The sequence below is a fragment of the Mirounga angustirostris genome, unplaced genomic scaffold (assembly GCF_029215605.1).
Source record: "Mirounga angustirostris isolate CCGP_5_RB_7025 unplaced genomic scaffold, mMirAng1.0.hap1 SCAF_2, whole genome shotgun sequence".
Lineage (NCBI taxonomy): Eukaryota > Metazoa > Chordata > Mammalia > Carnivora > Phocidae > Mirounga > Mirounga angustirostris.
The window spans coordinates 60,768,650-60,787,139 of record NW_026991710.1 but is presented as its reverse complement, the minus strand read 5'-3'; the positions used below and the strand labels follow the sequence as shown (position 1 = coordinate 60,787,139).

The window sequence follows — 18,490 nt, the reverse complement described above, 5'->3', positions numbered from 1 at the left end:
GAAAGTGGAGAACTTGGTAATGAGAAAGTACATATCTTGTTAAAAATTTATGATGAGGGGCACCTGGGTGGCTCAGTCGTTAAGCGTCTGGGTCCTGGGATCAAGCCCCGCGTCGGGCTCCCTGCTCCCTGGGAAGCCTTCTTCTCCCTCTCCCACTCCCCCCTGCTTGTGTTCCCTCTCTTGCTGTCTCTCTCTCTGTCAAATAAGTAAATAAATAAAATCTTTAAAAACAAAAAAAATTTATGATGATTTCAGGGGTGCCTGGGTGGCTCAGTCAGTTAAGCATCTGCCTTTGACTCAGGTCATGATCCCAGGGTCCTGGGATTGAGGCCCATGTCGGGCTCCCAGCTCAGCGGGAAGTCTGCTTCTCCCTCTGCCTCTGCCCCTTCCCCGACTCGTGCTCGCTCTCTCGCTTATTCTCTCTCAAATGAATAAATGAAATCTTAAAAAAGAAATTTATGATGATTTCAAAACAGTTAGTTTTATACCCTGACTGCAAATTTCCCAGTGTCTCTAAATGTCTGAGCTACGCTGCTCCTTTCCATGAATGAGGCAGAATTATTGGGACGCCTGGGTGGCTCAGTTGGTTAAGCGTCTGCCTTCGGCTCAGGTCATTGGGATCGAGCCCCGCATCGGGCTCCCTCCTCTCCCTCTGCCTGCCGCTCCCCCTGCTGTGCTCTCTTGCAAATAAATAAATAAAATCTTTAAAAAAAAAATGAGGCAGAATTATTGGTGGTACAACTGACAAAAGCATTTTCTTCTTCTTGAGAACTAACTTTAACAATCCTCTGTTGCATAATTATTCAGAGTGCTCTTACTAGATAGGCATCCAGAGGCCTCTTTTTATAATTGTGGAAAGCAGGGCTCAGAGAGGGAAAATGATTTTTATAAAATTCTTATCTCTGAGCAAATCCCTGCTAGAACATAGGTCTGCTGTGATACTTCTTAGGCTATAATTCCCCTTTAAAGTTTCCTTTGAGAAATTTTGTAACCCCTCTTTCCTGAATAAAGTTGTCTTTACTTCCTGAATAAAGTAATGTGCTAGCTTTTGCCCTCTTATCTAATTTGCTTGAAAAAAAAAAAATCTCCTTTTGAGGTAATCTGAAGTCAGCAGTATACCTCCCTATTCCTTCTCTCCCAGGGCAGTGGCTCCTAAACCTGGCCCTGCGTAGGAATTATCTGGAGAGTCATTAAAAATCTATGTCCCAGGGCCCACATACCAGGACCCCAGAACCTGTATTTTTAACATGAGCTCCAGGTGATTCTCATGAAGATGGTACCTACTATTTGGGAACCACTGTGCCAGGGGACATGGCACCCCTCCCTGGAGATAAGACCAACGGTAAATGGGAACAAGTCCCTGTTTCTGACCTCTCCGGCTTTCTTAGTAGATGAATGGTCCTGAAATAGTGCCTAGTCCACTCAGTCCAGCTGCCTCTGGCTCAAGGCACCAATGTGGACATATTTTTTCTCATTGTTTTGTTAACGTTCTGCTTCCTCAAGAAGTTGATGTCAGAATCAACAAAGATTCTATTTGGCAACTCAACCTCTTGCTACAGTCCTTTTCCTCTTGCCTGTTTTGTACTCCCAGATGTGGACTGAAAAGTTCAGCTCTCTGGAATTATCCTCAAGTGTTTTGAATTTCCCCAGAGAACATTTTGGGTAGTGGGATGAGTGAGTGTTCTGGAGTCAGGTAGATCTGGGTTTGATTCATATTCTGTTTGGCAACACATTAGCCAAGTTGATTAAGGAGGTAGACCTCAGTTTTCTCATCTGTAATATGGGGGTTGATGATAACTTCCTTGGAAGGTTGTGTGAAGGTGAGAGATTATGTATATAAAACACTCGAGACAGTGTCTGGCCCTTATTACGTTCCCAATAAATCTTTAAAAATAACACTTTAAAGATCATTGTAGATCACAAAGAAGGAAATTATGGCTTTGTGAAACTGTTTAGTGAACAGAAATTATGGCTTTGTGAAACTGTTTAGTGAAACAGAATACATGGATGTGACAGATGATATGTATCTTGAGCATGGCTGGTAGATATGTAAGCAAATCTAAATTACTTGGCAACAAGCTCATTTCTCCAAATGTATGTTTCCCTTGTAGCAATTATTGGATCCCTCTCTCTTCAATAGCACGATCTAGAATAGGTTTCTTTTAATAACTTGTTTCCCTATGTGTTCCTTTTTTAAAAACAATCTTATTAAAGTATATTTGACATACAGTGTTCTGTTAGTCTCAGGTGCACAGCATAGTGATCTGACAATTCTGTATGTTAATACATTCACCACAATAAGTGTAGTCACCATCTGTCACCGTACAACATTATTACAATTATTGACTATATTCCCTATGCTGTGCTATTCATGTCTGTGTGACTCATTTATTTTATAACTGGAAGTTTGTACCTCTTAATCCCCTCCATCTACTTCACCCAACTCCCCCAGTCACCTACCCTCTGGCAACCACCACATTGTTCTCTGTCTTTATAAGTCTGTTTCTGTTTTGTTTGTTCATTTGTTTTGATTTTTAGATACCACAAATAAGTGAAATTATATGGTGTTTGTCTTTGTCTGACTTATTTCACTTAGCATAAGACCCTCTAGGTCCATCCATGTTGTCACAGATGGCAAGATCTCATTCTTTTTTTATGCCTCAGTAATATTCTATTGTATATAGATACCACATCTTCTTTATCCATTCACCTATTGATGACACTATCGTAAGTAATGCTTCACTGAACATAGGGGTGCATATTTCTTTTCAAATTAGTATTTTCATTCTCTTTGGGTAAATAGTAATAGGATGACCAGATCATATGGTATTTCTATTTTTATTTTTTGGAAGAAACTCTACACTATTTTCTACTGTGGTGATACCAATTTACATTCCCACCAACAGTACACAAGGGTTACTTTTTCTCCACATTCTCATCAACATTTGCTATTATAATTGGTCTTTTTTTTTTTTAAAGATTTTTATTTATTTATTTGACAGAGAGAAACACAGCGAGAGAGGGAACACAAGCAGGGGGAGCGGGAGAGGGGGAAGCAGGCTTGCAGCTGAGCAGGGAGCCCGATGTGGGGCTCGATCCCAGGCCCCTGGGATCATGACCTGAGCCGAAGGCAGCCGCTTAACCGACTGAGCCACCCAGGTGCCCCATAATTGGTCTTTTTGATACTAGTCATAACAGCAGGCGCGAAGTGATATCTCCTTGTTGTTTTGGTTTGCATTTCTCTGATGATGAATGATATTGAGTATTTTTTCATGTGTCTGTTAGCCAACTGGATGTCTTCTTTGGAGAAATGTCTGTTCAGGTCCTCTGCCCACTTTTTCAACAGATTATTTGTTTTTTCAGTGTTGAGTTGTATAAGTTCTTTATATATTTTGGATATTAATCCCTTATCAGATATACTATTTGCAAATATCTCTTCCCACTCAGTAGGTTGCCTTTTTCTTGTGTTGATGGTTTTCTTTGCTGTGCGAAAGGATTTTGTTTTGGTGTGGTCCCAATAGTTTTTGCTTTTGTTTCCCTTGCCTGAGGAGACATATATGGAAATATGTTGTTAAGGGCAATGTCCAAGAGATTATGTTTTGTTTTTTTTTTTCTAGGAGTCTTGGGGTTTCAGGTCTCATAGTTAGATCTTTAATCTGTTTTGAGTTTATTTGTATATGGTATAAGAAACTGGTCCAGTTTCATTTTTTTTACATGTAGCTGGCCAGTTTCTCCAACATGATTTATTGAAGAGATTGCCTTTCCCCCCATTGTATGTTCTTGCCTCTTTTGTCATAGATTAATTGACCATGTAAATGTGGGTTTATTTCTGGGCTCTCTATTCTGTTCTGTTGATCTGTGTGTCTGTTTTTATGCCAGTACCATACTGTTTTGATTAATAAAGCTTTGTAGTATATCTTGAAATCTGGATTTTGATGCCTACAGCTTTGTTCTTCTTTCTCAAGATTGCTTTGGCTATTCAGGGTCTTTTGTAGATTCTTACACATTTTAGGATTATTTGTTCTAGTGCTGTGAAAAATGCTATTGGTCTTTTGATAGGGGTTGCATTGATTCTGTAGGTTGCCTTGGCTATTATGAACATTCTCTATTTGGTTCTTAAAATGAATAGGGAAGAAAATAAAAGAAAAAAAGAGACCATGTGGGCAGACCTTGATCTAGTCAAATGCTGGGCAGATAGCATGACCAGTCAAAGTCTTAAAAAATTCTGTATCAACATAGTCAGGAGAAGAAAGCCTGTCTTATGTAAACAAAGAAAAATAGAAAAACAGAAAAGCAGGCAAAAAAAAAAAAAGTCCTTTTTACTGGTAGAGATTTGCAGTTGAAACAAGTGCTTTCAGATGAGACATCTGTCATTCAGTTAGAATTCTGCCTTTGTCACCTTACAGCTGGATGTACCTGGGTCTGTTTTTTTTTTTTTAACTCCTTTGAACTTCACTTTCCTCAAATGCAAAATGAAGTTAATAGTTCTAACTTAATAGGGCTACTGGGAATGTTAATTAAAATAATGTGTGTAAACCTTTATATTTCATGGGTGAGTAAATACTGAAGAATATATAATTTAGCCATGACTTCAGTTTATATGGTGGAATAAAATAATGTTAGGGTAAATGAGATGTCAGAAAATGAAGTATAAATCCCAAACTCGGAGGTGTCGAATGGAATTTTAGCCTGCCCCGCTCCCCAACCCAAGTTTACTTACGTATAGAATTTCCCCCTCCATAGGAACCAGGTTTGTGGGCAGGAACTTTAATTTCATCTTGGACTTTCAAGAACCACATCGTTCATTTCTGTTTTCCTTAAAATGCAGGTGCACCTATTATTATATCTTTCCCACACTTCTACCAAGCAGACGAGAAGTTCGTTTCTGCTATCGATGGTATGCACCCGAATAAGGACTATCATGAGACATTTGTGGACATTAATCCTGTGAGTACACACATCTTCCTGGTAAAAGCGTGGATTTTATTCTGTCTACACAGTGTTTATCGGTTTAGTCCTTAGCACTGTTAAAATACTGTCTTCCTTTCATATACACATTCAAGGGGAGAAGACTCAGCTCAGTGCATGTGATACCTAGTTGCACGGCCTTACAGGCTGAACTCTGTGGCTCTAATAGGCAGAAATAGCAGCAAACCTGCTTTAACAGAAAAGCACCTGTAAACATTGCATCACTGGAACAACTGAGATTGAACCCGTGTAACCTGGTCAGTGTTCCGTTGGCAGCCTTGGACTTGAGCGTATATGCGTTCTCCCACAGGCAGACAGATCAGCAAGGCTGAAGACATACATTCTTTTTTTGCTTACTGCCAGGAATGTTTTGGTTGAAATTTAAATATATGTATTAGCTTCAGTTACTTTTGGCAAGCCTCGTTCTACAGGCACTTTTGAGAGTTTATTGTATGATATTAATTTAAAAGGCCTTAGATATACATATACTTTAATCCTGTTTTCAAAGAGGAGATAAACTAAAACCACGTGAAAAGGAAGGGAATAGCATTTCATAATGTGAGAGAGCCTCTCACTGTAGGAACCGAGGTAAAGGTCAGATATCTTCATTCTGGGGATTTTGAACACATGGAGCAGTAAAGAAAAAGCGAGAACAGTCTTTTACAGCACAGCAATTTATGGGCACTTCACTCTTGTATCTGAGAAATCAATGGTCTTATCTTTTTGTGAAAAAGATCAGGTGTTTCTTATCCCCCTTTTCTCTCTTAACCTTCAGTCAGTTCCTCTTCCTCAGCAGAACTGAGGGCAGGTGCTTGTCCCCGAGGGCTGGGTGCAGTCCCTTAACCTCGGTGCAGAGGCGAAGCGGCCATGGGGAGCCAGCAGCCACAGCTGCTTTCCCGGCTTTGGGCGGGGGGAGGTCCTCACCATCCTGGGGACCACTCCCTGGCTCAGAGCTCCCTCCTGCCAGGGTCGCCTAGGGCTTCGCTCTCCGAAGTTGCAGCATCCTGGGTGCCTGCTAGAAATACCGATGTCAGGCTTCACTCCAGACCTGCTGAATCAGAATGTGGATATTCACAAAGTCCCCAAGAGCTCACACGCATATTAAAGTTCGAGAAACACTGGTCCACCAGGCACCCGACCACATCCGCAGTTCTCATTCTGTCGGAGGTCAGGCTTCCCTTGTCCTCCCTTCCTCTCAGACATGGTAGCCGCCACCCTGGCTGTGAGCACCACACAGAAACGCTGCCCTATTGAGAAAAACTGTTTGTGGTTTTAATAAGCCCTAATGTTTCCTTTTTTGCTTCTCTGATTGGCAGTTGACTGGAATTATTCTCAGAGCCGCGAAGAGGTTCCAGATCAACGTTTATGTCCAGAAGTTAGACGACTTTGCGTAAGTTTTACCTCTTTCATCAGAGGCAGCGGGTCGTTTTGCTGCATTGACTTTCTGGTGGGGTCGATGTCAGGAGACAGCCCATTAAGTCTGCTCACTCCTGCCCTTCAGGGATGAGGCGTAACCGGCATTCGCATAGGCTGCCTTGGTCTTGGAATTTACTTATTCTTTGTCACCAAACATGTATAGCGTGCTTTCCATGGATCACACATTGTTCTAAGTATTTTACACACAGGAACTCATTTATTCCTCACAGTTAGGCTGTGTTAGCCCCATTTTACAGATGAGGAAACCAAGGCACAGAGAGGTGAGGTAAGGCTACAGAGTCTGAGCCTCTCCACGCTGTGCAGCGTTGCCCTTGCCACGACTCCGGTCTTCCCACTGCGCCCACCCAGCGCCAGCCATGGGCTCCCAGGCGGGCAGCTAAAATAGGCTCCTGAGTCCAGCCCTTCCTCCCCACACTTAATTAACCACCACTTAATTAGGATTACTAATTAAGGATTACTTAATTAGGATTACTAATAGTCCTGCTCAGACTTTTCAATAGGAATTTTTTGGGTATGAGAAAACGCTTATGACTTAATGTTAATGAAAAAACAAGTTGCAAAACTATACATAATATCATATATCTATTCTTTCTATCTATCTATCTATCCATCTATCTGTAACACTTGGCTCCCTCATCAGATTTGCAGATTTAATCCCACATGTCACGGATCTTTCTAGAAAGTAAATGTGGTTTGCAAGAATGCATTTTGCCACCCCTGTGCACATTCCTGAGGCAGTATAAATTAGTAGTTAAGACCTAGAGCCTTAGAATCAAAATGAAATTACAATCCTGGCTCCACCTTTTACTCATGTTGGTCCTGGGCAAATGACTCTGAGTCATAATTTCCATGTCTTAAACCTGGAACAGTGATACCTACTGCATGAGACTAGTGTGAGAATTAAATGAGATAGTGTCCCCCAAACACCGGGCACAGAGCTGGTTCTTGGTAACGTGCTCTGAGCTCTAGTGAAGACAATACTTAGTGGCCTGGTCATAAAATATTCTGAGGAGGGGCGCCTGGTGGCTCAGTTGATTAAGCATCTGACTCTTGATCTCTGCTCAGGTCTTGACCTCAGGGTCATGAGTTCAAGATCCGCGTTGGGCTCCGCTTAGAGCCAAAAAAACCATTCTGAGGAGTGGCAGCATTGTTCAGCTGGCTGTGGCCATCCTTCTGATAACTCTTAAGAGAATAGTAATCATTTTGATGAATTTGCTCTCAGCATCTTGTGTTTTCATAAAGCTTGGAATTGTTGACCTGACAGATTAGAATCTAACTTCTGACTGATAAGTGTTTGCAAAGATAACTAAGAAGTCTTTATAAGTTCTGGGTAATTTAATGGAGTAAGTGTGCTGGAATTTTCATATAAACTTATCTCTCCAGGGGGGCACCTGGGTGGCTCAGACGGTTAAGCATCCATCCGGCTCTTGATTTCGCCTCAGGTCTTGATCTCAGGGTTGTGAGATCCAGCCCTGTATCGGGCTCCACGCTCAGTGGGGAGTCTGCTTGTCCCTCTTCCTTCCCCTCTGCCCCTCCCCCCGCTCATGCAACTTATCTCTCCAGGCCAGTGTGCTATCATAATGAGGATGCCTATAAAATAATCTCAGATAATTTTCTTTTATCCAGGTATGATTGACATACAACATTATATTAGTTTCAGGTCTACAATATAATGATTCAATATTTATATGTATTGCAAAAGGATCAGCCCAATAAGCCTAGTTATCCATCACACTAGGTTCAGATGTTTTTTTCTTGTGATGAGAACTTTTCAGATGTACTCTCTTAGCAACTTTCAACTGTGCGTTACAGTATTATTTACTATAGTTGCCATGCTGTACATTACATCCCTATGACTTACTTGTTTTATAACTGGAAATTTGTACCCTTTGACTCCCTCCACCCATTTTGCCCAACCCCCAAGCCCCAACTCTGGCAACCACCAATCTGTTCTCTGTGTCTGTGGGCTTGTTTTTTTTGTTTTAGATTCCACATATAAGGGAAAATATACAGTATTTGTGTTTCTCCATCTGATTCACTTAGTGTAGCGCCCTCAGGGGCCATTCATATTTTCACAAATGGCAAGATTGCATTCTTTTTTATGGCTAAATAGTATTCTAGTGTGAATATATACCATGTTTTCTTTATTTATTCATCCATTGATGGACACTTTGGTTGTTTCCATATCTTGGTTACTGGAAAAAATACTGCAATGAACATAGGGGTGCATGTATCTTTTCGAGTTAGTGTTTTTGTTTTCTTTGGCTAAATATACAGAAGTGGAAATGCTGCATCATATGGTATTCTGCTTTTAATTTTTTGAAGAACTTCCATGCTGTTTTCCACAGTGGCTGTACCAATTTACCTTCCCTCCAACAGAGCACAAGGATTCTCTTTCATCCACATCCTTACCAACACTCACTACATTTTGCCTTTTGATACTAGCCATTCTAACAGGCATGAAGTGATATCTCATTGTGGTTTTGATTTGTCACCTTTTGTCTTTATAGTGAAACGGGGAACATTAGAACCCTGGTTTTCCCAGTGATGTATATTAATGAGGTAAGTTCTGGGAGGGAGCCATGGGTATATTTTACTTGTGAAAGCTTGGGAAACTTCCATTTTGATGTCTACTATTGTAGCTATGTAATTTAAGATGTGAGAAGGGGGAAGGGTGATTTTTAAAAACCTGTTTGTCCTCAGAAAATGTCTAAACGTTTATATGTTTATGTGAGGCTGCCTGAGATTTGTTTGAGATTTGAAAATGACAAAAAATTTTCTTTCTCAAGAACATGTTTTGGGTGAAACTCTTTCTGGACAGCTGGTTATGTAAGAAACAAAATGCAGAGGTAAATGGAGCAATGGCAGACACTGTTGAAGCAGAATAGCCAACACTCAGATGACCAGTTAAAACCTCCTCCATCTTTGAAACTCTGCCAGTTTGCAAAATGTAATTGGTTTACCATTCACGTCATTGAGCAGGAGGAAAAGAGGGTCAAATTAAAATGATTGGCAACATTACATGAAAGTTTTGTGTAAGGTGGTTAAAGAAATGACTGAATAAAATGTGATACATTCTTATTAATTTTAGTGATATATGGTTGCCTTATCTTTTATCATAGCATAGAGGGTTTTTTTTGTTTTGTTTTTTTACTTTCTGATAAACCAACATATATCACAAATTATAGGACACAGATCCTGTCATAGTTTAAACAAAAAGAATTTCCCTAACGAAATACTTCTTTCTTTCACACTGTACCCCAGAAATTTTATCCCTAAATGTTAGGTATAAATTAAAGTTTTGCAAATAAAAACATTTTCAGAAAGCTCGGAAAACACCTGCTAACACCTGTGATAAATTCTTTTCTGAATCACATGCATTTACTGTATAAATCTCCTCAGTTTCCCTCTGTCTTCTACCCAGTTTTGAGGGGGAACATGCAGGGGTTTTCCGTCTCCGATAAATTCTTGATCGGCTCGCTTCTATTGTTAGCAGCATTTTTTTAAGTTTTTATTATTTTTCTCTGTTCCCTAAAAACAAACAAACAAAACAAACAACAACAACAACAAAACTTGTTCTGCATAGAAAATTCAGTAACAGGGATCGGCAAGAAAAAGGAGAATTAAAATAACTTTCACAAAACCTGGGCCAGACTGACATTGTTCTTATTTTACTCAACAGCATGTTGTTAAATTGTTTCCAATAATAACTTTGTAAAAAATAATTTACACTTTGTAGAACTAACACATGCTCTTTATAGAGCTCTTGGAAAACTAAAAATATGTTATGTTTTAAAAGTGAATCACCATACAAATATTGAATCATTATATTGTACACCCAAAACTAATCTGTTTATGTCAATTATACCTCAATTAAAATTTTAAAAAAATATTTAAAAAAGCAAATCACTGATAACCTGTCCCTCAGAAACAAGGACAGCTGACATCTGCTTATGTTGCCTCTTAGTATTTTTCTGGTTTTGATATTAGGTAGTTGAGACCATTCCATAGATACGGTTTTATAACCTTTTTTTCATTTGGCATTACATTGGTAGCCACATTTATAAACTTTCGAAGGGTTTGTGATTACCATTCTAAGACAAGGCTTTTATTGTTTCAGAGGGAAAATGTAGGCACTATTTACCAGTTTATAGGATCTATTTGCAATTGCTCCTGAGTCATCATTGTTATTGTTTGTGGAGAAGGACACAAAGCAGGGCTTTTTGGAAATGAGGAAGGATCCTGTTCTGCCAACTTATGTTCATAGCTGTGTTCATATTTGAAGTCCCCTCCAACTCAACCTTTGCTTTGCTCTTTTGTAGAAGACTATATTGAGTCCAGGGAATTATGGAGTAAAACCTTGTGCTTTTGGTGCCTCCTAGAAAGAACTTGACTTTACTCTAGAAAGAGGAAATATTAGACCTTGAAGTGACCTTGGAGACTGTTCTCCCACCTCCTTTTTCCAGAGAAGGAGACTCTAACACTGATGGATCTTGGCCAGTTATTGGAAGCACCAGGCCTAGAAACCCATCCTCTGCCTCAGTCTAGTGCAGATTCAGCGTAAATTAAGCCCAAAGTTCCATTTGTTGCTCATAATTTTTATGAAATTAAACTCTCCAGACACCTCACCCATTACAATTTAAAGAGATAAGATCTTTGTTCTGCATCCAGAAAGTGTTATTCTAGAACATTTTCTTGGTTATCAATACCCTCTGGAATTCTAGTGAGCCTCAAGACTACTTTAGACACTCTATTGAGATGTCTGGTCTTTTTTTTTTTTTTTTTAAGATTTTATTTATTTATTTGAGAGAGAGAATGAGAGAGAGAGAGCACATGAGAGGGGGGAGGGTCAGAGGGAGAAGCAGGCACCCTGCCGAGCAGGGAGCCCGATGCGGGACTCGATCCAGGGACTCCAGGATCATGACCTGAGCCGAAGGCAGTCGCTTAACCAACTGAGCCACCCAGGTGCCCCAAGACCTCTGGTCTTTTTAAGAAACATTTTATTTTTAAGATTTTATTTTTAAGTAATCTCTACACCTAATGTGGGGCTCGAACTCACAACCCAGACACCAAGAGTCACACACTCTACTGACTGAGCCAGCCAGGGCCCCGAGATCTCTGGTCTTGATTACTAGAGATTTAACCAAGACAGTAATTATACTTTCCAGATACCATTGTTGGAATATTTCATTCATTCAATCACTGGCATTTATTCAGCAGCTACTATGTGCAGAGTGCTATTCCTAATGTTGAGGTGACTGAGATATATAAGTCTTGCCTTTGGAAACCTCACAGTCACAAGGAGTCCTACAGATCAACAGACAGTTACAACACAGAGTGCACAGTGGTGGGGGGTTTTAGGGAGTGATACGGAAGCCTAGTAAAGGAACCTTTAACAGGCCTGAGTTGGCCAGAGAAAACTTCTGGATGGAAGTTATGCTGAGTTGGATATTAAAGGATGAGTTGGAGTTGTCTGATACAAAAGATGGTATTATTATTTTTTAATACTTTTTCCTTCCTACTTCCAACCTAATTTGAAAGGAAGACATGTTTTCAGGAAAAAAAAAAAAAGATGTTAATGAATAAATGCCCCCCTCTGCTTACTCTAATTTATAAATGAATTTTTGGTCTCTTTGGTTTGCTAACAGGAAGACTCACCCAAATTGTGTTTAATGATTTTGAGGAAAGATATAGCAAAAAACTCTATACCCTGAATATTTAGTAATCAGGGGAATACTATTTTCTTGCCTTCCAGAGTGTTCTCATTGATAAAGAGACTGCAGGTCGACTGAAGTCTGTGATTAACACTACTTTGATCATCACCAACATACCGTACATTGTCATGGCCCTGGGTGTGTTCTTTGGTTTGATCTTCACCTGGCTTGCATGCAGAGGACAGGGATCCATGGATGAGGTGAGTGGTGGCTGGAGGAACTTCTCTCTTACTGGGTAACTTTACCTGTGGGAGGTCAACTGTGCTTCGTTGAAGGGCTGTCAACTGGCTCCATCACCCAGTTGATGGAATCCTCAGGGTGGATTCTGAAGGTTTTATGCTGGGCACAGTGATTTCATGGTTATATTACTACTAAACCAAATGAGAAGCAAGGGGAGTGTGTCAAAGAGGGAGGAGTAATACAACGGTATTGTCCAGGATTTGGGGCTGGCTTGGTGGGCATGGAATCCCTGGGAGTAAGCTTAATGTTTCTGAAAATAACCGGAAAGGAGAGGAAGAATATTTAACAGCTAAACATCTGGCCTTTGGTGTCAGACTGCCTGCATTCAAATCCCAGTTCTGCCACTTAATGGCTGTGCGGCACTAGAAAATGTGCCTCAGTTCTTCATCTCTCATTATCCCACTTTAGGAGTTTTTTTGAGGATTAGAGGATATAGTAAACAGAAAGCACTTGGCCCGGTGTTAGCATTTCGTAGGAGCTCAGTAAGCATTAGTTATGTGATGAAGCAGTTCGAAGATTATAGAGCAAGACAACCAGAGACCTGCTTGGAAGGAATCATAATATATCAGAAGATAGCTGTCACTGAGTCATCACTGCACACGAAATGACTGGCACAGGAGAGCAGTAACTTCCGTGGAGAGAAGGGAACCCGCCCAAATGGATGGGATAAACAGGGTTAGGCTGGCCTCTCTAAGTGACCAGCCGGCCAACGCAGCTCAACCGTCAATGAGCCTTTCCTGTGGGAGCGCTTCCTAAATTCTCAGCAACGGCCCTTTTTGCAGCGAAGCCTTTCTCCCCACTTCTAGCTGCTTCAGCTAAGTGTCTGAGGCAAATGTGAAGTAGGAAATAGGTTGAAACCATCCGAAGAGTATTAGCTCCGATTTCCCTGTGCTCTGCGTTCTTCCGTGATTTCTCTTAACCTGTGCCCATCAGGTTAGCGTGAATTAGGCGTGAGGTAATTATTTTGCCATTTCTGTGTACGGCTCTCACTTCCAGTCTGACGTAGCGCGGTCACTGAGATTTTCGTAAGCACAGGCGAGAGCCCAGAAATGTCACTCCTCCTGCTACGGTGAACCATCTTTGTGCAGTCACCAAGCAAGCAGCGGCTGAGCACCCCCCGCCTCTGAGCACCCCCTGCTCTCAGGCGGGAGCAAATGCCGTGGAGCGTGACGAGGGTTGCGGCGCGGGTGGGCGCAGGCGAGGGCGCTGCTCTGGAACCGGGGTGCGGCTGGGAGGGCTGAGGGCGGGCCTCGCGAGAAGGTGAGGCGTGAAGGGCAAAGCGGCGGCAGGCCAAGCCGGAAGAGAGGCCAGCGGGACAGCCGCCCTCCTGTCAGTCTCCGCTGCTTCCGTCTTCCGCCACCACCCTGCCGCCCAGCGTTTCCCATCCTGAGAGAGCTTTCTGAAGTGACTACCTGACTCTGCTGTCCCCTCTCTTCTGAGTCTCAGGGAACCGCAGACGAAAGAGCACCCCTCATACGCGCCTAACTGAGGCCCGAGCTCGTGGAGGAGCCGTGTGAGCCGTCCTGAGCTGGACCCGCCCTGAGGAAACTAGCCGCGTCCTCACAGGCACGTCGCCTGTTGCAGAGAGGAGGGCGGAGACCCCGCGCTGGCCAGTGAGGAGAGCGTTGCGGCGGGAGGTTAAGCCACAGACTGACCTGGCTGGCCATTAGGCTTTATAAAATTGTTTTGTTTTCCATGGGTCTAGCAAGTATTTAATAAACTCTTGTATAGTAATTTTTTTGTTGTTGTTATTAGGTGCTGGTAGCTCCGGAATTTTGTGACCACTGTTGTGGTTAAAATGTGTCCGCATCGCTTGTTAACGTTCCTTGGTCTAACCTTATTCAGTATGCTTCAGTCACCAAGCTTGGAGCGCAAAATATATAAATCCCATTTTATGTTGTATTCCTCCATTCATTTCACCCCCAAAACAGAATAAGAGTTCGGAACCCAAGGTAAAATGGGAGCCTCATTCAATACATCATTAAAATGCATCTAATTTCCTCTTTTAAAAAGGTGATATATTGTATTTCATGCTAATCTTCAGTTCATAATTCCTCCAGGAAAATAATCAGCCTTTTGACTACTTTCAAGCCGGCTGGGAACCCAGCGGGTAAGGGGTGGGCGGGCTGAGGTATGCAGTGGGGCGATACCTGGGAGTTGATTGTGATTAAGCCCCTGAGGGTATTTGACTTGTACTTTTGTGAATTGAGAGGATGCACAAATAATGTTGGTGAGGACAAACACAGATATTTCACATGGAGTAGAAGTAAATGCTAGTTATGACATTTGTGGGTAGTTTGGTTTGTGTTTTTTGTAGTCAAAGTGATCTTGATGTGGAAAGGTGCTTCTGGGAGGTGTCATCAGTAACTGATTTTTTCCCCCAGTCACCCTTGCCAAATATGATATTCTATCAGTTACAATATTATTGAGTTGTTCTTTGTAAAATTATTTATGAATATGGGAAATCCATCCCTCCACAGCCTAAATTACACATACATTTCGGGAAGTCTGACTGCACTAACAAGACATTTCTTCAGGCAATCTTCTTGGGAACTTTGAAATTGTTTTTGTCAGTTGGCTTTCTTTCCTCAGATTTGGTTCCTTCCAGTGTTCTGTGGTTCACTGTCACTCACTGAAGAGAGAAAAATGTGCCCTACGCTTCCTGCGACAATCACCTTGCTGACGGAATGAATGATGGTGTCTTAAAATATTGCACAGAAAATGCTTTAAAGGAAGGTCCCTGGGGACCCAGGAGCAGGGCCGCCTCTCCTCAGAAGACCTCTTTCTTGGCTTTTAGTGCAACCTAAATCAGAGGATTAGGAACCATCACATGTCACAAATTCAAGCATATTTAAGGGCATTTTCTTTGTTCTCAAAATTCACTATTCATTTTTGATCAAGAAACCTATATAGTTACCCAGCAAAGTGTACATAGAATTTCTTAACAACTGAATCATCTTACAGGATTTTGTGTTTAAAACTGGAGAGTTCAGTGTAAGCAAATGAAGAAAAAAAGCCATGGATTTCACAAATACAGCTTTTGATCCCTGTGTGGAGGTAATAAATCCCATTATTTGCCCCAATTTCTTCCTCTCTACACTAAAGCAATATGTGACATGTTCCCTTCTTGAGGGGGCAATTCATTCAACTCTCAACTTCTCTGTGAATGAAGACAGAACTTGTAGATATCCCAAATCACCAAAATGGGAAAAACTAAACTGAAAATATTTTGTCTTCAAGAATGCCAAATATCTAGATTTTTAAATTTATCAATATTTAACTATATAATTGGCACACCTTATTCTTTTGTTTATCCACTTATCCACATGAATAAAACTGATAAACCAGTGCATATTCATTGGCTCATCCTATTATCAGGGTATAGTCATCTGTGAGGAGGACATTTTTAAATACTACAAATGATTTAACAGCTGATGTACACTTCAGACTGACTCTCACACAGGCAGGGAAACCAAAAACATATTACTGCCATGTGATTCTTAATAGTTATTTGGCTTAACATCCCGTTTGGTATTATCTCTCTGAAAAATCTGTGGCAAGCCCATACACTGCAGTCAAGATTATAGACTGGTTAAGAAGAACGAATGTGCCTATTTGGCTTTAGGGTGAAAATAACAAACTATTCCTCATGCTGATTCTCTTGGTGCCATTATCCTGGAAAGGCCTCCAAAGTCTTTGTGATTGTCATTATCACAGAATATGTGTGTCCTGTACTATGACACTCAATTTAGGGAGAAACCAAAGAGAGAGGTGACCTCGCTTCTCTCAGGGAAAATTGAGAGTTGAACACAGGACACGAAATGGGCTTTGCCACTTTTAGCTCAAGGCTTTTCCTACTGGACTTTATTTCCTCATGTTCTAGAAAGATCACTAATGGTCAAGTGGAGCAAGTACTGTACAACTAACCCCTATTGGGGTTTTTACTGAAGGGAGGCTGGTTTTTTTTCTATTTAAATTGCTTGAGATATACATTGTGCAAAAGGTAACCTTCACACTTGGCCCTCTGGGCATTATTTCTGGAATTAATTGCTCGTGGCTATCAAACAGAATACTGACCAGAATGCTCTTCCTGTAGCTTAAATAACTGGTTCATTTCATGTGATTCTTGACCTGTTTATTTCTACCCTTAACGCAATGAAGTATTTCACTAATAAAACTGTTTCTAGGAAATTGCACTGGAAATTGTATGTTATGTCATCAGATGACCAGTCGTCTCTAGTCATCTGAAAGTCGTCGACTTTCATTTGAAAGATGCTCTTTGCCCTCTTGACAGATGCAGGCCTGAGTCGCACCCGTTGGGCCACTTGTGATTTCTGCTCGGCTGTGGTGGCCAGTTCTAGGCAGCCTGACCAGTTGAGCTTGAAGCGGGCGCCACACTGTGTTCCTCTGCCCAGGGCTTTCTGCAGAGCCCTGGGAGCCCCTCAGGAGCACTGGGGGCCAGTAGGCTCAGGTATCGACCCTTAACCAAAGGGGGGCAAGAGCAGGAAGGAACATGTTTACAAGTGACAGAAGGTATTTGCTTGGAGTTCAGAGAGGGAAGAATAGTGGAGATAAGGTTAGAGAGAAATGCAGGGTCCAGATCAACTTGGGTCTTATTAAGCCATGTTAAAGATTTTGGTCTATCTTAAGACCAACAGGAAGTGTTGCAAACTGGATTGAGGGGTCGGGGGAGAAATAGGAGACATGTCAGGCTTGTTCAGAAAGGCCTACTGTAGCTGCAAGGTGAATACATTGAAAGAGTCTACATGGACCCAGGGAGGTCAGTTAGGAGGCTGCCATGTTAGGTGGGTCCCTTTGGGGTCTCCGTTGGCATGCAAGATGGATCTTGTGTGGGTGTCATGCACCAGCCTCCAGGGTGAATTCCACAAAGCTGCATAGCAGGGGTTAAGTCATGGGCTTTATTGAGGGAAAATAAAAATGTTCAGAGGTATAGGGCCAGGAAAGCAAGAAAAAAGGCACAGACCCTCCATCCTCCTGTCATCCTATGGAGGCCAGCCAAGGGCCAGAGTACTGTTTGGTCTCACTAAGGAGCACATACCTGCCTTCTAGTCCCCCTTTTTAAGGGGCAAGAGTGAAGAAGCAGTCTTATCCATGAAGGAATGTACAAGCCACTGAGCAACAGGCAGTTTGGATTTCGGGTGAATGCTTTATAGAAACTGGGACTGCCAGCTGCCTATTTCCGGAACGTTACAATCTCCATCACTGGGGTAAAGAGGACCCCGGTTCCATGGGACCTGAGCTTGGGTGCAGCTCCTTCTCCCAGCAGCAGGGCAACCCAGAATGAGGTCACAGTCCGACAGTCCAGCTCACCGCACTGCAAGGGCTCCTGCAATGTCTAGGTACAGGTTGGCAGACCTTTTCTGTAAAGGGCCCAATGAAACAGTTTTGGCTCTGCAAGCCTCTCTTGTCACAACTACTCAGTTTTGCTCTTGTATCATAAAAGCAGTCATGGGCAACATGTAAACAAATGGATGTTTCTGTGTTCCAATAAAACTGTATTTACACAAATACATGACAGTCCATGTTTGGCCATCATTTGCTAATCCCTGGTCTAGGCAAAAGATTATGGTAACTGGAATCAGGGAGATGGCAGTGGAGATGAAGGGTTTTAGAAATGCTTAAGACTTGGAGATGAGGGGCGCCTGGGTGGCTCAGATGGTTGGGCGTCTGCCTTCGGCTCAGGTCATGATCCCAGGGTCCTGGATCGAGTCCCGCATCGGGCTCCCTGCTGGGTGGGGAGGCTGCTTCTCCCTCTGCCTCTCTCTCTCTCTCTCTGACTCTCATGAATAAATAAATAAAACATAAAAAAAAAATAAAAGACTTGGAGATGAATATGGGAGAGGGACATGTCATGGAACTCATTCACCCCATTCCACAGTATTGAATAAGGTCTGTCACGGGGGCAGACACTCTGCCAGCAGTAGGGATACAACCAGTTAAGAAAAACAAAACAACAAAACAGAGTTCCCTGTCCTCGTGGAGCTTATATTAAATGTGGGAAGCAATAAACAGGTGGTGGTAAGTACTAAGGATATTTAAGAAGCCACAGTGACAGGACTGGAATGTGCTATTTTAGAAAGGGTGGTCAGGGAAGGCTTCCTATGGAAGAA

General features: G+C 42.0%; 1 protein-coding gene across 2 annotated transcripts in view; it reads left to right on the top strand.

The window, feature by feature from the left end:
• SCARB2 (scavenger receptor class B member 2) overlaps window positions 1-16,555 on the top strand; it is an 80,643-nt gene extending 64,088 nt beyond the window's left edge. Inside the window, exons 8-12 of one of the 2 annotated variants that reach the window (XM_045880970.3) lie at window positions 4,829-4,947; window positions 6,285-6,358; window positions 8,916-8,967; window positions 12,161-12,319; window positions 13,806-16,555. In XM_045880970.3, the coding sequence (XP_045736926.1) occupies window positions 4,829-4,947; window positions 6,285-6,358; window positions 8,916-8,967; window positions 12,161-12,319; window positions 13,806-13,844 (443 nt within the window). In that variant the 3' untranslated portion in view covers window positions 13,845-16,555. Of the gene's footprint in view, window positions 1-4,828; window positions 4,948-6,284; window positions 6,359-8,915; window positions 8,968-12,160; window positions 12,320-13,799 lie in introns of both variants that reach the window. The other variant, XM_064584642.1, reaches the window with a different exon arrangement.
• Window positions 16,556-18,490: the final 1,935 nt, after the last annotated feature.